This window comes from Pantherophis guttatus, chromosome 5, assembly GCF_059756535.1.
Source record: "Pantherophis guttatus breed Tessera chromosome 5, ASM5975653v1, whole genome shotgun sequence".
NCBI lineage: Eukaryota > Metazoa > Chordata > Lepidosauria > Squamata > Colubridae > Pantherophis > Pantherophis guttatus.
This window is the reverse complement of record NC_142067.1, coordinates 100,162,589-100,179,020: the sequence shown is the minus strand read 5'-3', so window position 1 is coordinate 100,179,020 and position 16,432 is coordinate 100,162,589. Positions and strand designations below refer to the sequence as shown.

Here is a 16,432-nt window from a genome sequence, read left to right as displayed (position 1 = left end):
GCACTGGTCTACTCATTTGTTTTCTTTTAACACTGATCAGCTGTAGGGCGGCCCTTTGAAGCCCCGCGGGAAGAGTTTAAACAGTTTTTTTCCCTCTAGCCATCAGCTGGGACTCAGGAGGCAGCAATAGATTGGGGGTGGGGCCAAATAAAAGTTAAGAATAATGCGGGGGGCGGGTGGAGGGGGAGGGGGCTCCAGAACCGGTTCGGTGATGTCATATCGTCACCGCTACCGGCTCGGCGGAACTGGGAGGAACCGGGAGGAACCCACCACTGTACTGTACTATTATTGTGAAGGCTGATCAAAGATTGTAATAAAGATATTTTATTTGAAAAAAATATGACTTACAATGCTGTACTTTCTGCTGCTTTTTGAAATTGTGGGAAGGAGAGAAAGAAAGAGGGGCAAATGCAATTCTCTCTTCTGTTCAAATATGCAGAAGTATACTTATTAAAAATAGTAGCGTTGGCATTTGCTAGGACTTCCTTAGGAACAAATTGCTCTAGATGTAGTGTGTTAAAATTTCTTTATGAAGAACTCCGAGAGAAAGCTCTTCTCCTAAATATAATCTGCTTTCAGCTTCTGGGTGAGCTTCCTTTAAGTGTCAATATCTGTGCTTAACAGTGAGGGACAGCTCTCTTTTGAGGCATCCATCCCACTTCATACTATTAATCTTGTACTGACTCAAATGACCTTACTTGGCAAAGATCTGCATTTTGAGTTAGTCAGCACAATGATCTGAAGAATCCATCCATATCCAAACAAACAGGCTTTGGAGGACATGATAAGGGCTGGGGCAGAACAACAGGAAGCCTGCTTGCTTGAACCTTGTTCATAGCCAGCCCTGAGAGAGAACAAAGTGCTCTTTTCCACGGATAGGCACCATGACTCCTCAGCTACTCCTCTGTCTGATCCTCACTTTTATGTGGAGTCTCCCAAAGGCTGAAAGTAATGGTAAGAAGCTCTTTGTTGTCTTTCTTTCTCTCCTTCTTATTGTTTGTCTCACATGGGAACTGCATTTGCATGATCTGTCAGTCTTTCCCTCCTTTCCTCCATCTCAGTTTAAATCCTGCATCAGTTTAGCTTCTCCATGAAACGGATGAACCTCTTGAAAGCTTATGCCTTTTAATATAATATGTTAGTCTGAAAAGGTGCTACCAGACTTCTGAGTTTTTTGCAGTCATACATACAGCTCTCTCCCTAACTTTTCTGGTTCTATAATTGGTTTCATTTCTTTTGAAGAAGTATTAATCATTTTTTGTGCAGCCAACAAAAAAGAATCAGGTTAGAGGAAGTCTTTGTGCTGAAATGCTCATATATTTGCTTTCTTGTGTGCACGGGTTGTGTAATTTCATTTCTTATGAAAGCATGAAAACAGAAAACATTGCAATCTATTCTATTTCTGAGACTGCAGAAATAACTCCTGTTTCAGGGGTGGGGAAGCAGGAAATGACTAGAGAAAACTGAGCTTAGGTATCTTCATATTGCAATTTTGTCCACTCAGAAGGGTTAGAAAATCAATTTTGTTCACTCAGAAGGGTTAGAAAACCACAATCACTGTTTGTGAAGGTTCCCACCATCAACAGGTAACTGAGTTATCCCAAAAAATAAATAGAATTACAAAGTGCACAATGACAAATGACGATACCTTTGAAAAGCCGAGGAAAAGGCAAGGATGACCTCTGTGAAATATGAAAGGAGAAAAGTATCCCAAGTGCGGTGGAGAGAAAAAGATTTCCTTAAATTTCACAAGTTAGAAAGGACAGAGGACAACTGACAGGGAAAACTTTTAATCTATTTGCAATGTACTTCTAGACACGCCAAAGATTTTTGACACTAATGAAAGGCTGATCATTCAATACATTGAATGTAACAGAACCTCACTGGGCTTGGTAAGCAAACAGCTGATTTCCTTTTAAAGTCATTCTAAAGTCATTTCTCAAAAATGTATTTGGTTTTTCTGTGTGCTAACCTGTAGGTAAGCATCTTGTTAGCATGAATATATGCCATGTTGATTTCATTGTCATACGCTATCAGCAACTGTTCTTAACAGGACTCTCCTGCATTTTTAACAGCAGCTGCAGAAAAATGGGCTTGCTTGTAGCAAGGAGGGCATAGAGGCACCAAGCAGAGTGAAGTGGACAAAATTATTCAGTCCAATGCCATTTTCAACAGACACATCTGTAAGTGGGAACTTCAGGGCAGAATAAAGGAAACATGGCCTAATACAGTACACAATTAATGGCTGATAGCTCTGCCACATGGGATGGAGAATAAACCTGGTTTATAGTTTAACTAGACGTGAGATTAAATGCACAGCATTTCAAACATAAAAGGCAGTGAGAAATGAGAGCTGATTCTTATTGGGATAAATGCAAAGTGTATAGGAATCAGCATGGTTTTCCCAGTTGAAATGTATGGCTGTGAAAGTTGGACCATAAGTAAGGCTGAGCACCAAAGAATTGAGGCCTTTGAACTATGGTGCTGGAGAAGACTCCTGCGAGTCCCTTGGACTGCAAGGCGAACAAACTGGTCAGTCCTAACAAACTGATCCTAATAAACTTATCAACCCTGACTGCTCTTTAGAAGGCCAGATCCTGAAGATGAAATACTTTGGCCACTTAATGAGAAGGAAGGAGTCACTTGAGAAGAGCCTAATGCTGGGAAAGATTGAAGGCAAAAGAAGAAGGGGATGTCAGAGAATGAGGTGGCTGGATGGAGTCACTGAAGCAGTAGGTGTGAGTTTAAGTGGACTCCAGAGAATGGTACAGAAAGGCCTGGAGGAACATTGTCCATGGGGTCACAATAGGTCAGACATGCAACTAACAACAAAGAGGAATCAGCAGCAGTCCTGGTTCTTCCCTCCAAATTTTCTAATGGAAAAATTTTCTAATGAATTTTATTCAAATAGCAATAGCACTTAGATTTATATACAGCTTTACAGTGCTTTACAGCCTTCTCTAAGTGGTTTACAGAGTCAGCATATTGCCCCCAACAATTTTACCCTCATTTTACCCACCTTGGAAGAATGGAAGTCTGAGTCAACCTTGAGCCTAGTGAGATTTGAGATTTGAACTGCCAAATTGCAGGCAGCCGGCAGGCACCAGAAGTAGCCTGCAGTAATGCACTCTAACCACTACACCACCGAGCTCTTACTTATTACCAACTTATTTGTTGCATTTAAATATTTCTTAGATTTCTATCATGCCTTTCATTTAGAAGCTCAAAATGATATACTTAGCATTCCTTGTGATGACAATATATGGAGAGAGGCTGCAACATTCTGTGGAATATTCCAGCAATTGTCCTTTGGATCTTTGGCTTGTAACATCTGTCCAGTATGTTATTAGAGATGCTTTCATAAATGCCTCTTTGGGGATACTTTAAAAAGATTCCACTCTATTTTTAAGGAAATTAAATTGAGGAAATTATTAGATTCCTTAAGTAGTTATCCCTGTATCCATCATAGGTAGACAACGATTGAATCTCCTAATTTTCAGGAAGGTAAAAGAGTTACTTTCAGATTACTGTAATTTTATGATGAAAGTAATGTTGGTACTCATAGTTGGTGCTTCTTGTCTGGATTACCTTAGAGGGCTGACAGAAGTAGATTATCTCAGCCCATTTCAAATTGGATTTAGTACAGATTATTGGGGTTGAGGCTGCCTTGATTAGCCTGATAGATAATCTTTTAGCATGGATAGACAGACTATGATTGTTGGTTCTTCTTGAAATTCCAGTATTTTTTAACTGAGTCAAGCATAATATCTTTTTGTATCTGCCTATTTTGGAAACAATTTCAGTGGCTCTATTCCGTCTATCAGAATATCTCTAATCTCTTGGAGCTTTTCAAGTGCAGCTATAACGTGAGATCCCTCAAGGCCAGTGGTGGGTTTCAAAAATTTTTACTACCGGTTCTGTGGCTGTGGCTTGGTGGGCGTGGCAGGGGAAGGATACTGTAAAATCTCCATTTCCACCCCACTCCGGGGAAAGGATACTGTAAAATCTCCATTCCTCCCCACTACAGGGGAAGGTTACTGCAAAATCCCGATTTCCTCCCGATCAGCTGGGACTTGGGAGGCAGAGAATAGATGAGGGCGGGGCCAATCAGAATTTTTACTACTGGTTCTCGGAACTACTCAAAATTTCCATTACCGGTTCTCCAGAACTGGTCAGAACCTGCTGAAACCCACCTCTGCTCAGGGCTATATTCTGTCTTCTGTGCTACATCAAAACACTGAAGAAATTCACCAGGAAATTTAGAGCAAGGTATCATCAATATGCAGATGATACTCATCTATTGCTCTATGACCTGTTCAAAAAATACTATGGCTCCCACACTTGCACCAATGATTGACTGGATGAGGGATTATGTGTTATAACTGAATCCAAATAAGGTAGAGCTCCTTGTGAGAGATCAGGATTGAGAAGTGGCAGATCTGCTGTTCCCATTTTTTGCTTATCTAATAGCAAGAGAAAGGAAGTCTATTCTGTATTCCTCAATGTCACAGCTATGTACATTGGTACCGTTCTCTCTTTTCATTACAAAACCAAACCATTCTATTTTAATTGCATTTAAATGAATTTTAATTTTAATGAGGCATTTTAATTGCTTTAAATGAATTTTGTCTGATTCCTATTTGAACAGGTTTTATATCTCTTTTATTTGTTATATACTTATTATATACTTATTATATAATATATAATATTACATCTTTAGCAACCATTGAAAAGTACAGCAGCACTGAAAAAACTGATTTATGACCACTCCTCACCCTTACTACTATTAAAGCATCCTTGCAGTCAGGGGATTCTGAATTTGCTTAATCACTATGTGATTCTGTTAATGACTACATGATTAACAGAAAGACCATGGCAAAAAAGTAGTAAAATCAAGTGTGGTCACATTCATTTAACAATCACATCAACACTTAGTGACAGACAATCCAGTCATATTTTGAGGACTATCTGTAACTGTTTTACCCAATGCATACCTGCCTTGGAATTCTTTGTAAAAGATGCTTTGTGAATATTTAAAATAGACCAAGTAGGTGTGCCCTTTAATTAAATGTCATTTTGTAGAACTGAAGAAGCATGTTTTCTTGTCACAACCCCTGTCCTCTGAAACCGCATCTTCTCAGAGACAATATGGCATTCACTCTCTTAGAGTTCTGGAAGGTTCTTAAGACTTGGGTCTCTTCCTAGGCCTAAGTTTAGGGTGTCTGTGGACCCATTGTTGAATCTTTCTTGCATGTTGAGTAATGTTGTTCTCATCTGGAGAGTTGTTTTTCTGGTGTTTTTAATTCATATAGCTTATACTGTAAGTTATCCAAGTCTTTGGGGCAATTTCAACTAATTCTATACATAAATAAATTTTGTCAGTTAGGGTAGATTGATATTGAACATACACAGAGGCAGAAGGTTGGGAAATGTAATGCAGTAGAATAAAACAAGGGAACAAGAACTTCTGTTGTGGGAACTAAGAAACAGACAGGATTAGCTTTCTACATCAGAAAATGATTGTTTGATAGATAAAGGGAGAACCAGATAAGTTAGAGCCGGGATCATTTTTATCAAAGGTGGCAGAAAGGTCAAGAAAGATCAGAGCGAGAAACCTTTAGATCTGGTACTATGGAAACAACTTGCAAGAGTCGGCCTGTAGCAAGTCAAGAGAACATACAAAAAGAGACAGCTAAGAAAGCAATTCAGCAGTTCAGAATACATGTACGTGATTGGCCAAATTTAGGAAAAGAAATTTTCAGGGAGTTAGCAGTTTTTAGAACTGTAGAAATAAAAAGTCTGCTTGAAATTATTTACCTTCTATAGGAAATTAAAGGAATGGCTGGTGTCATACAAGATTGGCTCGTTTCAGACATGAAATTTGAGACTCAGAAAAGCATAAGAACAAAGATTCATGTTAGAATTAAATGAAGAATCAGGAGACACCAGAAGTGAATAAATAATGTGGATGATGGATGATGGACCAAAACTTGTGGGTCAAGACTTTCTAAAGAGTCATAGATTGCCAGTATGACTTAAAGTAGCCTCTAAGAAACAATGGGATCAACTTCACTGAGGAAAAAAATTAACTTTTGTCACAGTTTAAGGTCTAGTTGCCATAGATTTCAAGTCTATCTCTATATATTAAATATTAACAAGATGGATGGGAAACTGAGAAAAGGATTGTTGTGAAGTTTCGGTCACTGAAAAACAAATCAAGGTGGAAAGGAGAAAGGGAGGTAGTGACAGTTGGAATGTTGCAAAGTATCAGCATTAAAAAGAGACTATGAAGATTGACTGAATTGCTATAGATTAGCTAATACAAATGTAATTAACAGAAGGAATAATTAAGGGTTGGCAATTCATTCTCACTGGGAATAGGAACAAGTAAAAAAAATAAAAACTATAAAATATAAATAAGGAAATATAGAGGTGGGTTTTTTAAAAAAAAAACACTTTATTAAGTGACACAGGTTATAAAAGAAGTCAAAGTGGAGAGTCTCCAATAAAGAAAATACTGAATTCTGCTGTGAAACAAACATAGATGGTAGAAGACTGATTTTGGAGAGAAAGAATAGGTTTCTGAGGGAGGAAAGCAGGGGATACTATAAACCCAGGCTGCAAGTTTACTTCTGAATGAGCCATTACATGGAATATGTAATGCATTCAAAATGGAGCATTTTGGCTATAAAGCTCAGCTCTCTGACATCTGCAGGTTCTCCAAATATACATTGGGGCGAGTGGTGGGTTTCTACCGGTTCGCCCCGATTTGGGCGAATCGGTAGTGGCAGCAGCGGGAGGCTCTGCCTACCTGCTCAGATGTCATCACAGAAGCTTTGCGCATGCTCACAGTTCCAAACCAGTAGTGAAGGTAAGTGGAACCCACTACTGGTTGGGGCCTCTTGTAATCCCATATGGTGGAATTCAGTAGTTGAAAAGGTTTATGTGTAAACTTATGAATCTTATCATAGTAAAATAAGTATGGTGTGAGTTGCTCTGTATGTCCATAGGAGGCTATTTCTGTTTAGTTTACCTGTGGTCGTGCCTAATAAAACTGTTTGTAATCATGATTTGTTAACTAATAACTCATTCCTCTCTTGCACGTTTCACATATTCACACTTCCTCACTTAAAAAGCTTGTGAAATCCTTCCCATGTAAGAAATAATGATTTTTTAAGAACTCAGGTCCATCATTTCTCATAGCATTATCCCTAACTATAATTATACAAAATATTATTTCTTGGCTTGAGTGGAGGAGCAGGAGAAATAGTTCATGTCCGTATGATCTTTGTTTTGTTCTTCTTTAGTATTCTTAAAAAGCAAAGTGGCAAATAGATTTTTGCAAAGAACGAAACGAGCTAATTCACTGTTTGAGGAATTTAAACCTGGAAACATTGAAAGGGAATGCTATGAGGAGAGATGCTCAAAAGAAGAAGCCAGGGAGGCATTTGAAGATCAAGAGAAAACTGTAAGTGTGTATCTTTGACTGCTCTCTCTATCTACTCTTTAGATGCATGTGTGTTTCCTTGCATCTTATTTCTGTGAGGCCTTCAGAATCAAAATCAGATGAAATGAAATGGGTTTCAAGTACCGATATGTCTTCATCATGGAATATTTTACCAGATCATCTTTTCTGTGATTCTTTCTGTTGCTTTTGGCTGTTCCATCTTCTTGACTATATATCTCTTTTCTCCATCCTGCTAAAGAAAACTGGAACTTGGAGCCACTTCCATCCCATACTCTGAGCACCCAACAAATCTGTGTGTCACCCAGATCGTTCTTACACTAAAGTGTAAAGTGCTCTTATTAGATTTGTATTAATTTATTATCTTGTTATATTTCTCATCCACTTTTTATATTTGAAAATTAATCAGGTGATTAACCATGCTTAAAATCCTGCAAAAAATAAAATAAAAATAAAATTCACCAATAATCCAACTCAAAATATTGGAATGGTTGTCTAAATAATTACAGTTTATCCCATTACTTAAAAAGCAACAAGCTCACAAATAAATCACTCTGATCAAGATGTGTAAATTCTAGATCATTCTTTTCATTAAAGGACTGTCCATATTTGCATCAGGAGAATAGAAAAAGATAACAAGAGTTTTTAAAATACAGAAATAACTTTTCAATGGAAGTGTGGTTGAGAGCGGAAAACTCTTTCTGATATATCGTGATATATTAGTATTAGTACTTAATCACTGGTCACCAAAATGTTGCATAAGATTCTTCTTAAATTATTTTTGTTTAATTCCCTGGCTTTGTAATTTTTATTTAATACTATTAAACTCTAATGTGCATGTGTATGTTTTTTTTTAATCAGGAGAACTTCTGGAATGATTATGTAGGTAAGAAATCATCTGCTTTTGCTCCACACATTTTTTCTAATATAATGGTTAAATATATACAATTTATTTGATGAATACCCTGTTTCCCCAAAATAAGACATCTCCTGATAATAAGCCCAATCAGGCTTTTGAGCGCATGGTAGGATAAATTAAAATTGACTGGTTGAGCCCCATTTTTTATTAATTCAGATTTTTTAAATCCTTCAAAGCTTAGCAAAATCACAGTTATAAATACCCTAATATAAGGTCATAAACAATTTGTTATTACCCATATGTGGGGCATTTCAAAGTCCATAATATATACGGCCATTAACATCCTACTCAAATCAAGTCATTGTGGAGAACTTCTAATAATTTCAGTGATCAACAATGTAGTTCCATATGTTAAACTGGTTTAGATTTGCTATATACCTTGTGAGAAAGCTTTCTTGGTAATTTGCATGTAAACTCTTCCTCTGTGCCAGTGGTGGGTTGCCCCTGGTTCGGACCGGTTCGCAAGAACCGGTAGTATAACTGGCGGGAGGCTCCACCCACTGATCCGGACATCATCATAGGTGATCTGCGCTTGCGCAGAAGCGCAAGCAAAGTGAGAGAGCACGCGAGGGCACGATGTGAACCGGTAATAAAGTTAAGTAGAACCTACCCTTACTCTGTGCACTGTATTTGTTTGGTAACATTGATTGGTCCAAAGTTGAGTATAAGTATTATTCATTATGGCCACCTTAAAAATTCCATACTTGGTACTGCATTTGAACTTCCCTTCCAGGAAACAATATAACAGTAACTTGGATTTTTCTTCTGAATGTGTAAATATAGTATTTCTGCATTTTGGATTTTAATGTCTTCTTTTTTTCATATTAGATGGGAATCAATGTTTATCAAACCCCTGTCATTATGGTGGGACTTGCAAAGATGGCATTGGTAGCTATACCTGTACCTGTTTGGCTGGCTATCAAGGGAAAAACTGTGAATATCGTAAGTTGAGCTGGAGCAATTCAGAAGACTTAAGGGGAAGAATAGAGTCATTTTATTGCTATGACCTCAATAATGTTACAATTTAAGGGACTGTCAGTTCCCATAAGATTTCACTAAAATCTTTGAAGACTTAGAAAAAAATCTCACGTCATTTCAAATTTTTACAAGACTTGTCATGGGGAGGGATAAGAGGAAGAATGCCCAAATAAAATTAACACAATTTTTCAAGGTTTAGCTGCTATCAAAGAAAAACATATGGGGCCCAGATTTAGTTTATGGGAAGTTAATGGCTTTGTAGGTGAACTGGTGTCTTGAATATATGGTAGCTTCTTAACAATATTATTGGCAGAAATAATGGAAAAGGATCAGTAGTGAAATTCAATTTTTTTTACTACCGGTTCTGTGGGCATGGCTTGGTGGGCGTGGTGTGGCTTGGTGGGCGTGGCAGGGGAAGGATATTGCAAAATCTCCATTTCCACCCCACTCCAGGGGACAGATACTGCAAAATCTCCATTCCCACTCCACTCTGGGGCCAGCCAGAGGTGGTATTTGCCAGTTCTCCGAACTACTCAAAATTTCCGCTACCGGTTCTCCGAACTGCTTAAAGTTTCCGCTACCGGTTCTCTAGAACCTATCAGAACCTGCTGGATTTCACCCCAGAAAAGGATGTTCCTAAGTATATGGACAATCCATTCAGAAATATTAGAAGATAAAAAGCACCTGGATGGATCAGGTCAAAGAGTATGTTTTTGTAGCTAACATCCTCGTCTCTTATTGGTATACAGCTGGTAAGGTATACAGTGAAAAAGAACAGTAGCATGGTTATCCTTTCATTTGTCTACTTCTCTTTTAAAACTATTTGGTCATTAAATGGAAACTATAATTTCTAGCTATAACTATAATAGCTAGCTCAGACTTAATTAATGTGTATGTGAAATAGGTGGAGTTTTTACATTAATATCTAAAATTTAGAACTTGGTTACACTAACTTGCTTTTTCTAGCTTAAAGTACATTTACCAAAATGGGCTGAACCTTAGTCAGGCTGGATGAGTGCACTCTCATCCCAATATGAAGATGGAGCCAGGATAAAGAAATGTGCAACTAACTGCCCCCCTCCCCAAAAATATAGAATCCCAGCTTTAGCTGATAGGTTTCCTCTATTTGGTGGAAAAATACATGAGGCTTACAGTTTTCTTCAATTTGTCCCATCAATAGTTGAAAACAAGGTCCATCAGCAGAAAAGAGTAAGGAGATCAGATTCCTACCAGCTGTTCTGACCCAGCTTTAGCAGAAACAAGAAATAGATTCCTTGTCCCGAAAAACCCCTCTTTATTTATCTCCTGTGAATTAATGGCATTCACACACCAAAAAGTCCAGACTATAGTCCTTCAAAGAGTTAACTGCAGTAACAGACCTTATCAGTTTTTTGAGATAATTGCCAGACCGTGAGGTCCCAGCCGCAAGGCTGCAAATTAAGTCCTGGCAAGCAGTCTCTGAGGCACAAAGCACGATGATCCAAATCTTCCAAAATCTGAACTGTTGTATCCTATGACCACCACTCCCCTTTCCTTCTATTTATTCCCCAGCCATGGAGGAGCCATTCAGTATCCACGTGTGTCTTGCTTCCCAAGTCAACTTCTTGTCCTCAGTTGTTCTCCTCTCCTAAGAGCTCTGCACATACACGCATTTGGAACAGGCCCTAGCTGTTCTTCCGCCTCACTTATCTCAGCCTCCATGGCTGGGAAATGTCAGACAGCCCTGGCTCTATCTCTGCGTCTGACGCAGAGCATCCATCAGAGCCTTTCCCAGACTCCAGAACTGACCCAAGTTCCTCCCCAAGTTTCTCATCATCTGAGTCTGCCACCAGCTCTGCTGGCAGCTGGTGGGCCACAACAGCACTTCTGCTTCTACAACCAGTTTCCCTAACATCCCATTATAAGCAAGCAACATAGGATTGCTGTGCTAAGAAAATTGGCTATGGCTGTCACAATTTTATCTTTGTATAAAGAAGATGTTTTTTATCTACTAATGTTTTGTCTGCTTATTTTTTTACATAGTCATACATAAGTCCTGCAGATTGGACAACGGTGACTGTTGGCACTTCTGCAAACTTGATCAAAACGAAATTCAGTGTTCATGTGCTGAAGGTTACATTTTGGGAGATGATGGGCAGTCTTGTGTTGCTGGAGGTATGAATGTGTTTGTTCAGTTAAAACAATTAATTATAACATTTTTTTGTTTTTTGTTTTTCTCATATCAGTGTTAGCCAAGGACTGGTGTGTTATTCCTATTGGGTTATGTACATTCTGTCGTAATTTAAAAGTCAGAACATTAAAAAAAATAACTTAGTTTGATTGTTGGTTGTATTATATAATATATTATTTTATTATAAAGGAGAAAGACAGCATTTTATATGGTAACAAAAGGGTCAGATCTCTATCTACCTTTTTTAATGCATTCTGATAGCTTTTCAACTCTGACTCCACTGTACCTTTACTGGCAGAATCTATCTCTGTCCATTGGCAATGAAGGCTATCTAAATATAACTTTATACTTCGATAGGAATTATTTTCTTATGTAGTGACAGAATTGTTAGAAGTGGGCTAATTAATCAGCATTCCAAAATGTAGTTTTCAACAACAGTTATCCTTTATTAAAAGAATAGAGATGGCAGTTATCTAATTTCTTAATAGTTCTCTCACTCAGAATAAGATTATTTAAATATAAAGGTGTCTTCTTCTCTTTTTTTGTATTCTTGTTTCTCGACCTAATGTTCTATTATTGCTACATCATTTAATTAGAAATCCTCATTATGATTTTTCAGGTGACTTTTCATGTGGTAGAAATATAAAAGCAAGGAAGAAGAGGGAAGCAAGTCTGCCTGAATTTCAAGATGATTTCTCTGATGCCTACGATGCGATTGACGAAGATAATTTTGTTGAAACTCCTGTAAATTTTTCTAGCTTAGTTCCCAGTGTGCAGTCACAGAATGCAACTTTGCTGAGTAAATCAGATGATTCAGACCGTAATGTCAGAGTTGTTAATGGAACAGACTGCAAACCGGGTGAATGTCCATGGCAGGTAAATGAATTCAATTTGTATGTCAGAATACTAATTGATTTATACCTCAAATTTGTTGAAACAATGAAACATGCATTACTTTTAATTCCCAATTACTTTCATAACGTGTGTGTGTGTGTGTGTGTGTGTGTGTGTGTGTGTGTGTGTGTGTGTGTGTAAGAAGTAAAAATACTGTCTGTGACTGCACAATGAAATCTCCACATATCCACCCTTGACATAGATAAAAAGGCATAGGATTTTAAATTCCATAGTCCTAACTGCCGTTTTTGACTCTCCTTGAAGATGTTCCTGGCCATCTGTTATGAAATCAATATTCCAAAAATAATGATTATTTAATTTATTTGTTTGTTTATTTATTTTATTACATTTTTATGCCGCCTATCTCCCCTATAAATTGACTCTGGACAGGTTTAGTCATATAATTTTATGACTTCTATTTTTAGGCACTTCTGATAAATGACAATGAAGAGGGGTTTTGTGGAGGAACAATTTTGAGTCCCATGTATGTGCTTACTGCAGCCCACTGCATTAACCAAACCAAGAGCATTAAAGTTGTTGTAGGTGGGTATTTAAATTGTTGTCTAGCTTCAAAAATATTTACAGTGCAAGCCAACAGTATCTGTGTCTTCTGATGTAATCCCAAATTAGTATGGATAAAATTGTAGCCTTAATTACGTATCTATTTTTGGTTACTAATATGTCTCAAGCCACACAAAATCAGAGTACAATCTCTTTGCTATCCTAATGTTAATGGCAATTGCATTTAATGACATTCTTCACTCTCTGCTATGGCTATATGTTTGACATTTGATGTTTAAGAGTGCTGTATCTGTAGCCTGTGTGCCACATCCGTATGTTACAGAACACTAGCTTCTTAGGCGCTCTAAGCCAATGTTCCTCAACCTTGGTGGCTTCAAGATGGGTGGACTTCAACTCCCAGAATTCCCCAGCCAGCATGCTCCACCCATCTTAAAGCTGCCAAGGTTGAAAAACAATGGACAAGCTGTAATACATTTCATTCGATTTTTGGCTGAGAATATTGTATGACCAAGGTATTGTCACAAGCATTCACAGGGAGACAGAAAAAAGAAGTGAGGATGAGTAATGGACAAGCAATACAGATGGTAAAATGCTTTAGCATACATACTTGCCTCAGATGTCCCAATATAAATATGTTGTCATGGCAATGGTGTGATGATGTCATCACATGCTTTGCATTTTGGCATTGCCAGAGTTTGTTACAGAGGCTGCCAATTGTGCTTTGTAAATCATATATTTTGGGTCAGAATTTTGCCCAGCAAAAATGGAAATGTTCTACACAATTCTCCCCTTCAAAGGTTTTTTTTTTTTTCCCTATAGTCTTTTTAAAATAAAATATGGAGGTTTACCATGGTTACTTATATTTTTGTCCTCTGGTCTGGTATTGCTTTTCCTATGTAAGAAACACATTCAAGCATTGCTTTAACATAAATTAATTGCATAGGGACAAAACAAGACAAAAGTACCCTAACAGTTGTAACAATGATATATAATTCTGATTAGATATGTTTCTTGGATAGATATATTTTATAATTTATTTTTCAATATAAAAATATTTATCTGATTATCAAAACTGTGGATAGTTACGTTGTACCATACAATTTTACTAAGTTGGTCTTCCACAGGGGAAGTCGACATATCAAGAAAAAGAACTGGACGTCTTCTAGCTGTGGATAAAATATATGTGCATCAAAAATTTGTTCTGGCCACCTATGACTATGATATAGCCATCATCCAGTTGAAGACCCCTATCCGGTTCTCTGAAAATGTGATTCCTGCCTGCCTTCCCACTGCTGATTTTGCCAACCAAGTCCTAATGAAACAAGATTTAGGCATTGTTAGTGGATTTGGGCGCACTCAAGAAAGAGGACGGACCTCCAACACACTTAAAGTGGTTAAGCTTCCTTATGTGGACAGGCATGTCTGCAAGCTTTCCAGCAATTTCCCAATTACTGAAAATATGTTCTGTGCTGGCTACCATACTCTGGCTCAAGATGCATGCCAGGGAGACAGTGGGGGCCCCCACATCACTGCATACAGAGATACCCACTTTGTTACTGGGATTATCAGTTGGGGGGAAGGATGTGCACAGAAAGGCAAATACGGTGTTTACACAAAAGTGTCCAAATTCATCCCTTGGATAAAAAGAATAATGCGTCAAAAGCTACCCAGAACAGAGTCGAGCACTGCTCGGCCCTAAAAATCATCCAATGGCATATTTCATGCAGTGATAATGCATTGGGTTAGAACATTCAATATTCATTTGGTTCAGAACTCTTCTTTTCAGACGTGTTGCCATTTTTAAATGTAACATTAAAGTAATGTAACTTTCCTATTTATCGAGAGCTTTTTTCTCTGGTATCAACCCTCTTCTGGCACATAGACTGTTTCATTTCAGCTCTTATCTCTTGTGTTCCTAGCTTTTACAACTTTTTCTAAAGATTTATAAAGGTTTATAATTGATAATCTTTCAAGTAGAAGCTCAGCAGTGATATTTGGTCCCTTTGTATACAACCTCCAGTTCCCTTGAGACCATGAGTTGGGTTAATTAAGGTAGTGCCCAACTGGATAATCAGCTGAATTGTTTTCCAATTTAATTTACCTCAAACAGAAGCAGAGGCCAAGCCAAGCCTTCAGGACTATTGCCTGCCAACTCAATGGAAGAGGGGTTAGGAACATTGTAAAATCTTGCTCTCCTAATCCAACACTTCGTGTCAGAAATTTCTTGAAGAAAGTGAAAAGAATTCTGTATTTCCCAAATAGTTATTCCACTCGTATGCTCACATTTTGGGTTATTTTGTGTAATCAGAATTTCCAGTGACAGGATATGACTGAGATGATCGCTAACTGGATTATAGGAACAGAATAAAAGTGATATATTCGACATGCTTTTTTAATTGTGTTGTTGTATCACAAGCATTGTGGAGAATTTTTTTTTATGAAAATAGGTTTAATTGAAAAGTTAAAAGGCTTTTCAGATTTGTGATATATATATATAATATAATATAAAATTAAAGATATTTGAAAGTTTTATCTGCCTGTGAAGTGAACTGGTGTATTTTCTAGACATCAGAAGATTTTGGGAGCTCAATTAAAACGGAGTGTAAGTTTCACATTTACAAATTATCTTCCTCTTTGTGAAAACTTCAGTGCATTATTTTCTGGTTTTATACTCTGATTCTTAGTTTAATAGAATTAACTTAATATTTTGACATGTCATCCAAGAAAATTAATGTGCATTGAATCCAGTTATGAGCTTCCAACATAACTAATCCATTTTTGTTTGTGTTCAGCAGCAAAGGGAGCAGCACAAAAATAGGCATAGTAAAGGCTTAAAATGAAATCCGTTGTCAATGACTGACAGTTACAAAAATTAAAGCTCCTAAATGTAAGGTAAGAGAGGAGGAATATTTAAAAGCTCAGTAAATATAAAAGTGTTAAATTTTGAAATCATAGAAACATATCAGCTGACAGAGAACATGAACACAGAGTTCTCAAATATCTAATAATTAAACCAAAATGTTTATTGGGAAAGCCCTGTTAGAGGAAGACAACATTAGGCAACTCATATATTGTCTATTATTTCAAAAGAAAGCAAATATTTCTTTTTTGCATGCATACTACTGTATTGAACAAATTTTATTAATTTGTTAATAATTTTATTAACATTAATCTTAAAAATTTAGGTAGGGTAAGAATCATTCAACCTCATTTTTTTCATAGCTAATATCCAGTGAGAACAATCCCACATGTTTACACAAAGTTTATATATTCCTCTGTTATTGGTCAGTAGATTTTCCATGTTCATTTATCCAATATTAAACCAACTGCAGCAAGTTCATACAACCAATTAAATATACCCATATGACCAATATAAGTATATAAAGTAATAAAACCAGTACTGTGACTTTATTATCCAATCCTTGTCCATGTGTGGAATAGTTCACCATACCTTCATCAGATATTCATTTTGAAAGAGATGAAG

The 16,432-nt window shown here is 37.2% G+C and overlaps 1 protein-coding gene across 1 annotated transcript; it reads left to right on the top strand.

Moving 5' to 3' along the window:
- Positions 1 to 786: 786 nt before the first annotated feature.
- On the top strand, positions 787 to 15,331 carry F10 (coagulation factor X). The gene is made up of 8 exons (XM_034419041.3): positions 787 to 954; positions 7,308 to 7,468; positions 8,327 to 8,351; positions 9,213 to 9,326; positions 11,385 to 11,516; positions 12,152 to 12,408; positions 12,852 to 12,969; positions 14,073 to 15,331. Exons 1-8 carry the CDS (start codon positions 885 to 887, stop codon positions 14,645 to 14,647), a joined length of 1,452 nt encoding a protein of 483 aa, XP_034274932.2. The 5' UTR covers positions 787 to 884; the 3' UTR covers positions 14,648 to 15,331.
- Positions 15,332 to 16,432: the final 1,101 nt, after the last annotated feature.

Bases quoted from the DNA above. Each gene is read 5' to 3' on its own strand.
- F10 (XM_034419041.3), top strand. From the start codon at position 885: ATGACTCCTCAGCTACTCCTCTGTCTGATCCTCACTTTTATGTGGAGT. The intron at 955-7,307 runs GTAAGAAGCTCT...GTTCTTCTTTAG, and splicing joins CCCAAAGGCTGAAAGTAATG to TATTCTTAAAAAGCAAAGTG. The intron at 8,352-9,212 runs GTAAGAAATCAT...TTTTCATATTAG, and splicing joins CTTCTGGAATGATTATGTAG to ATGGGAATCAATGTTTATCA.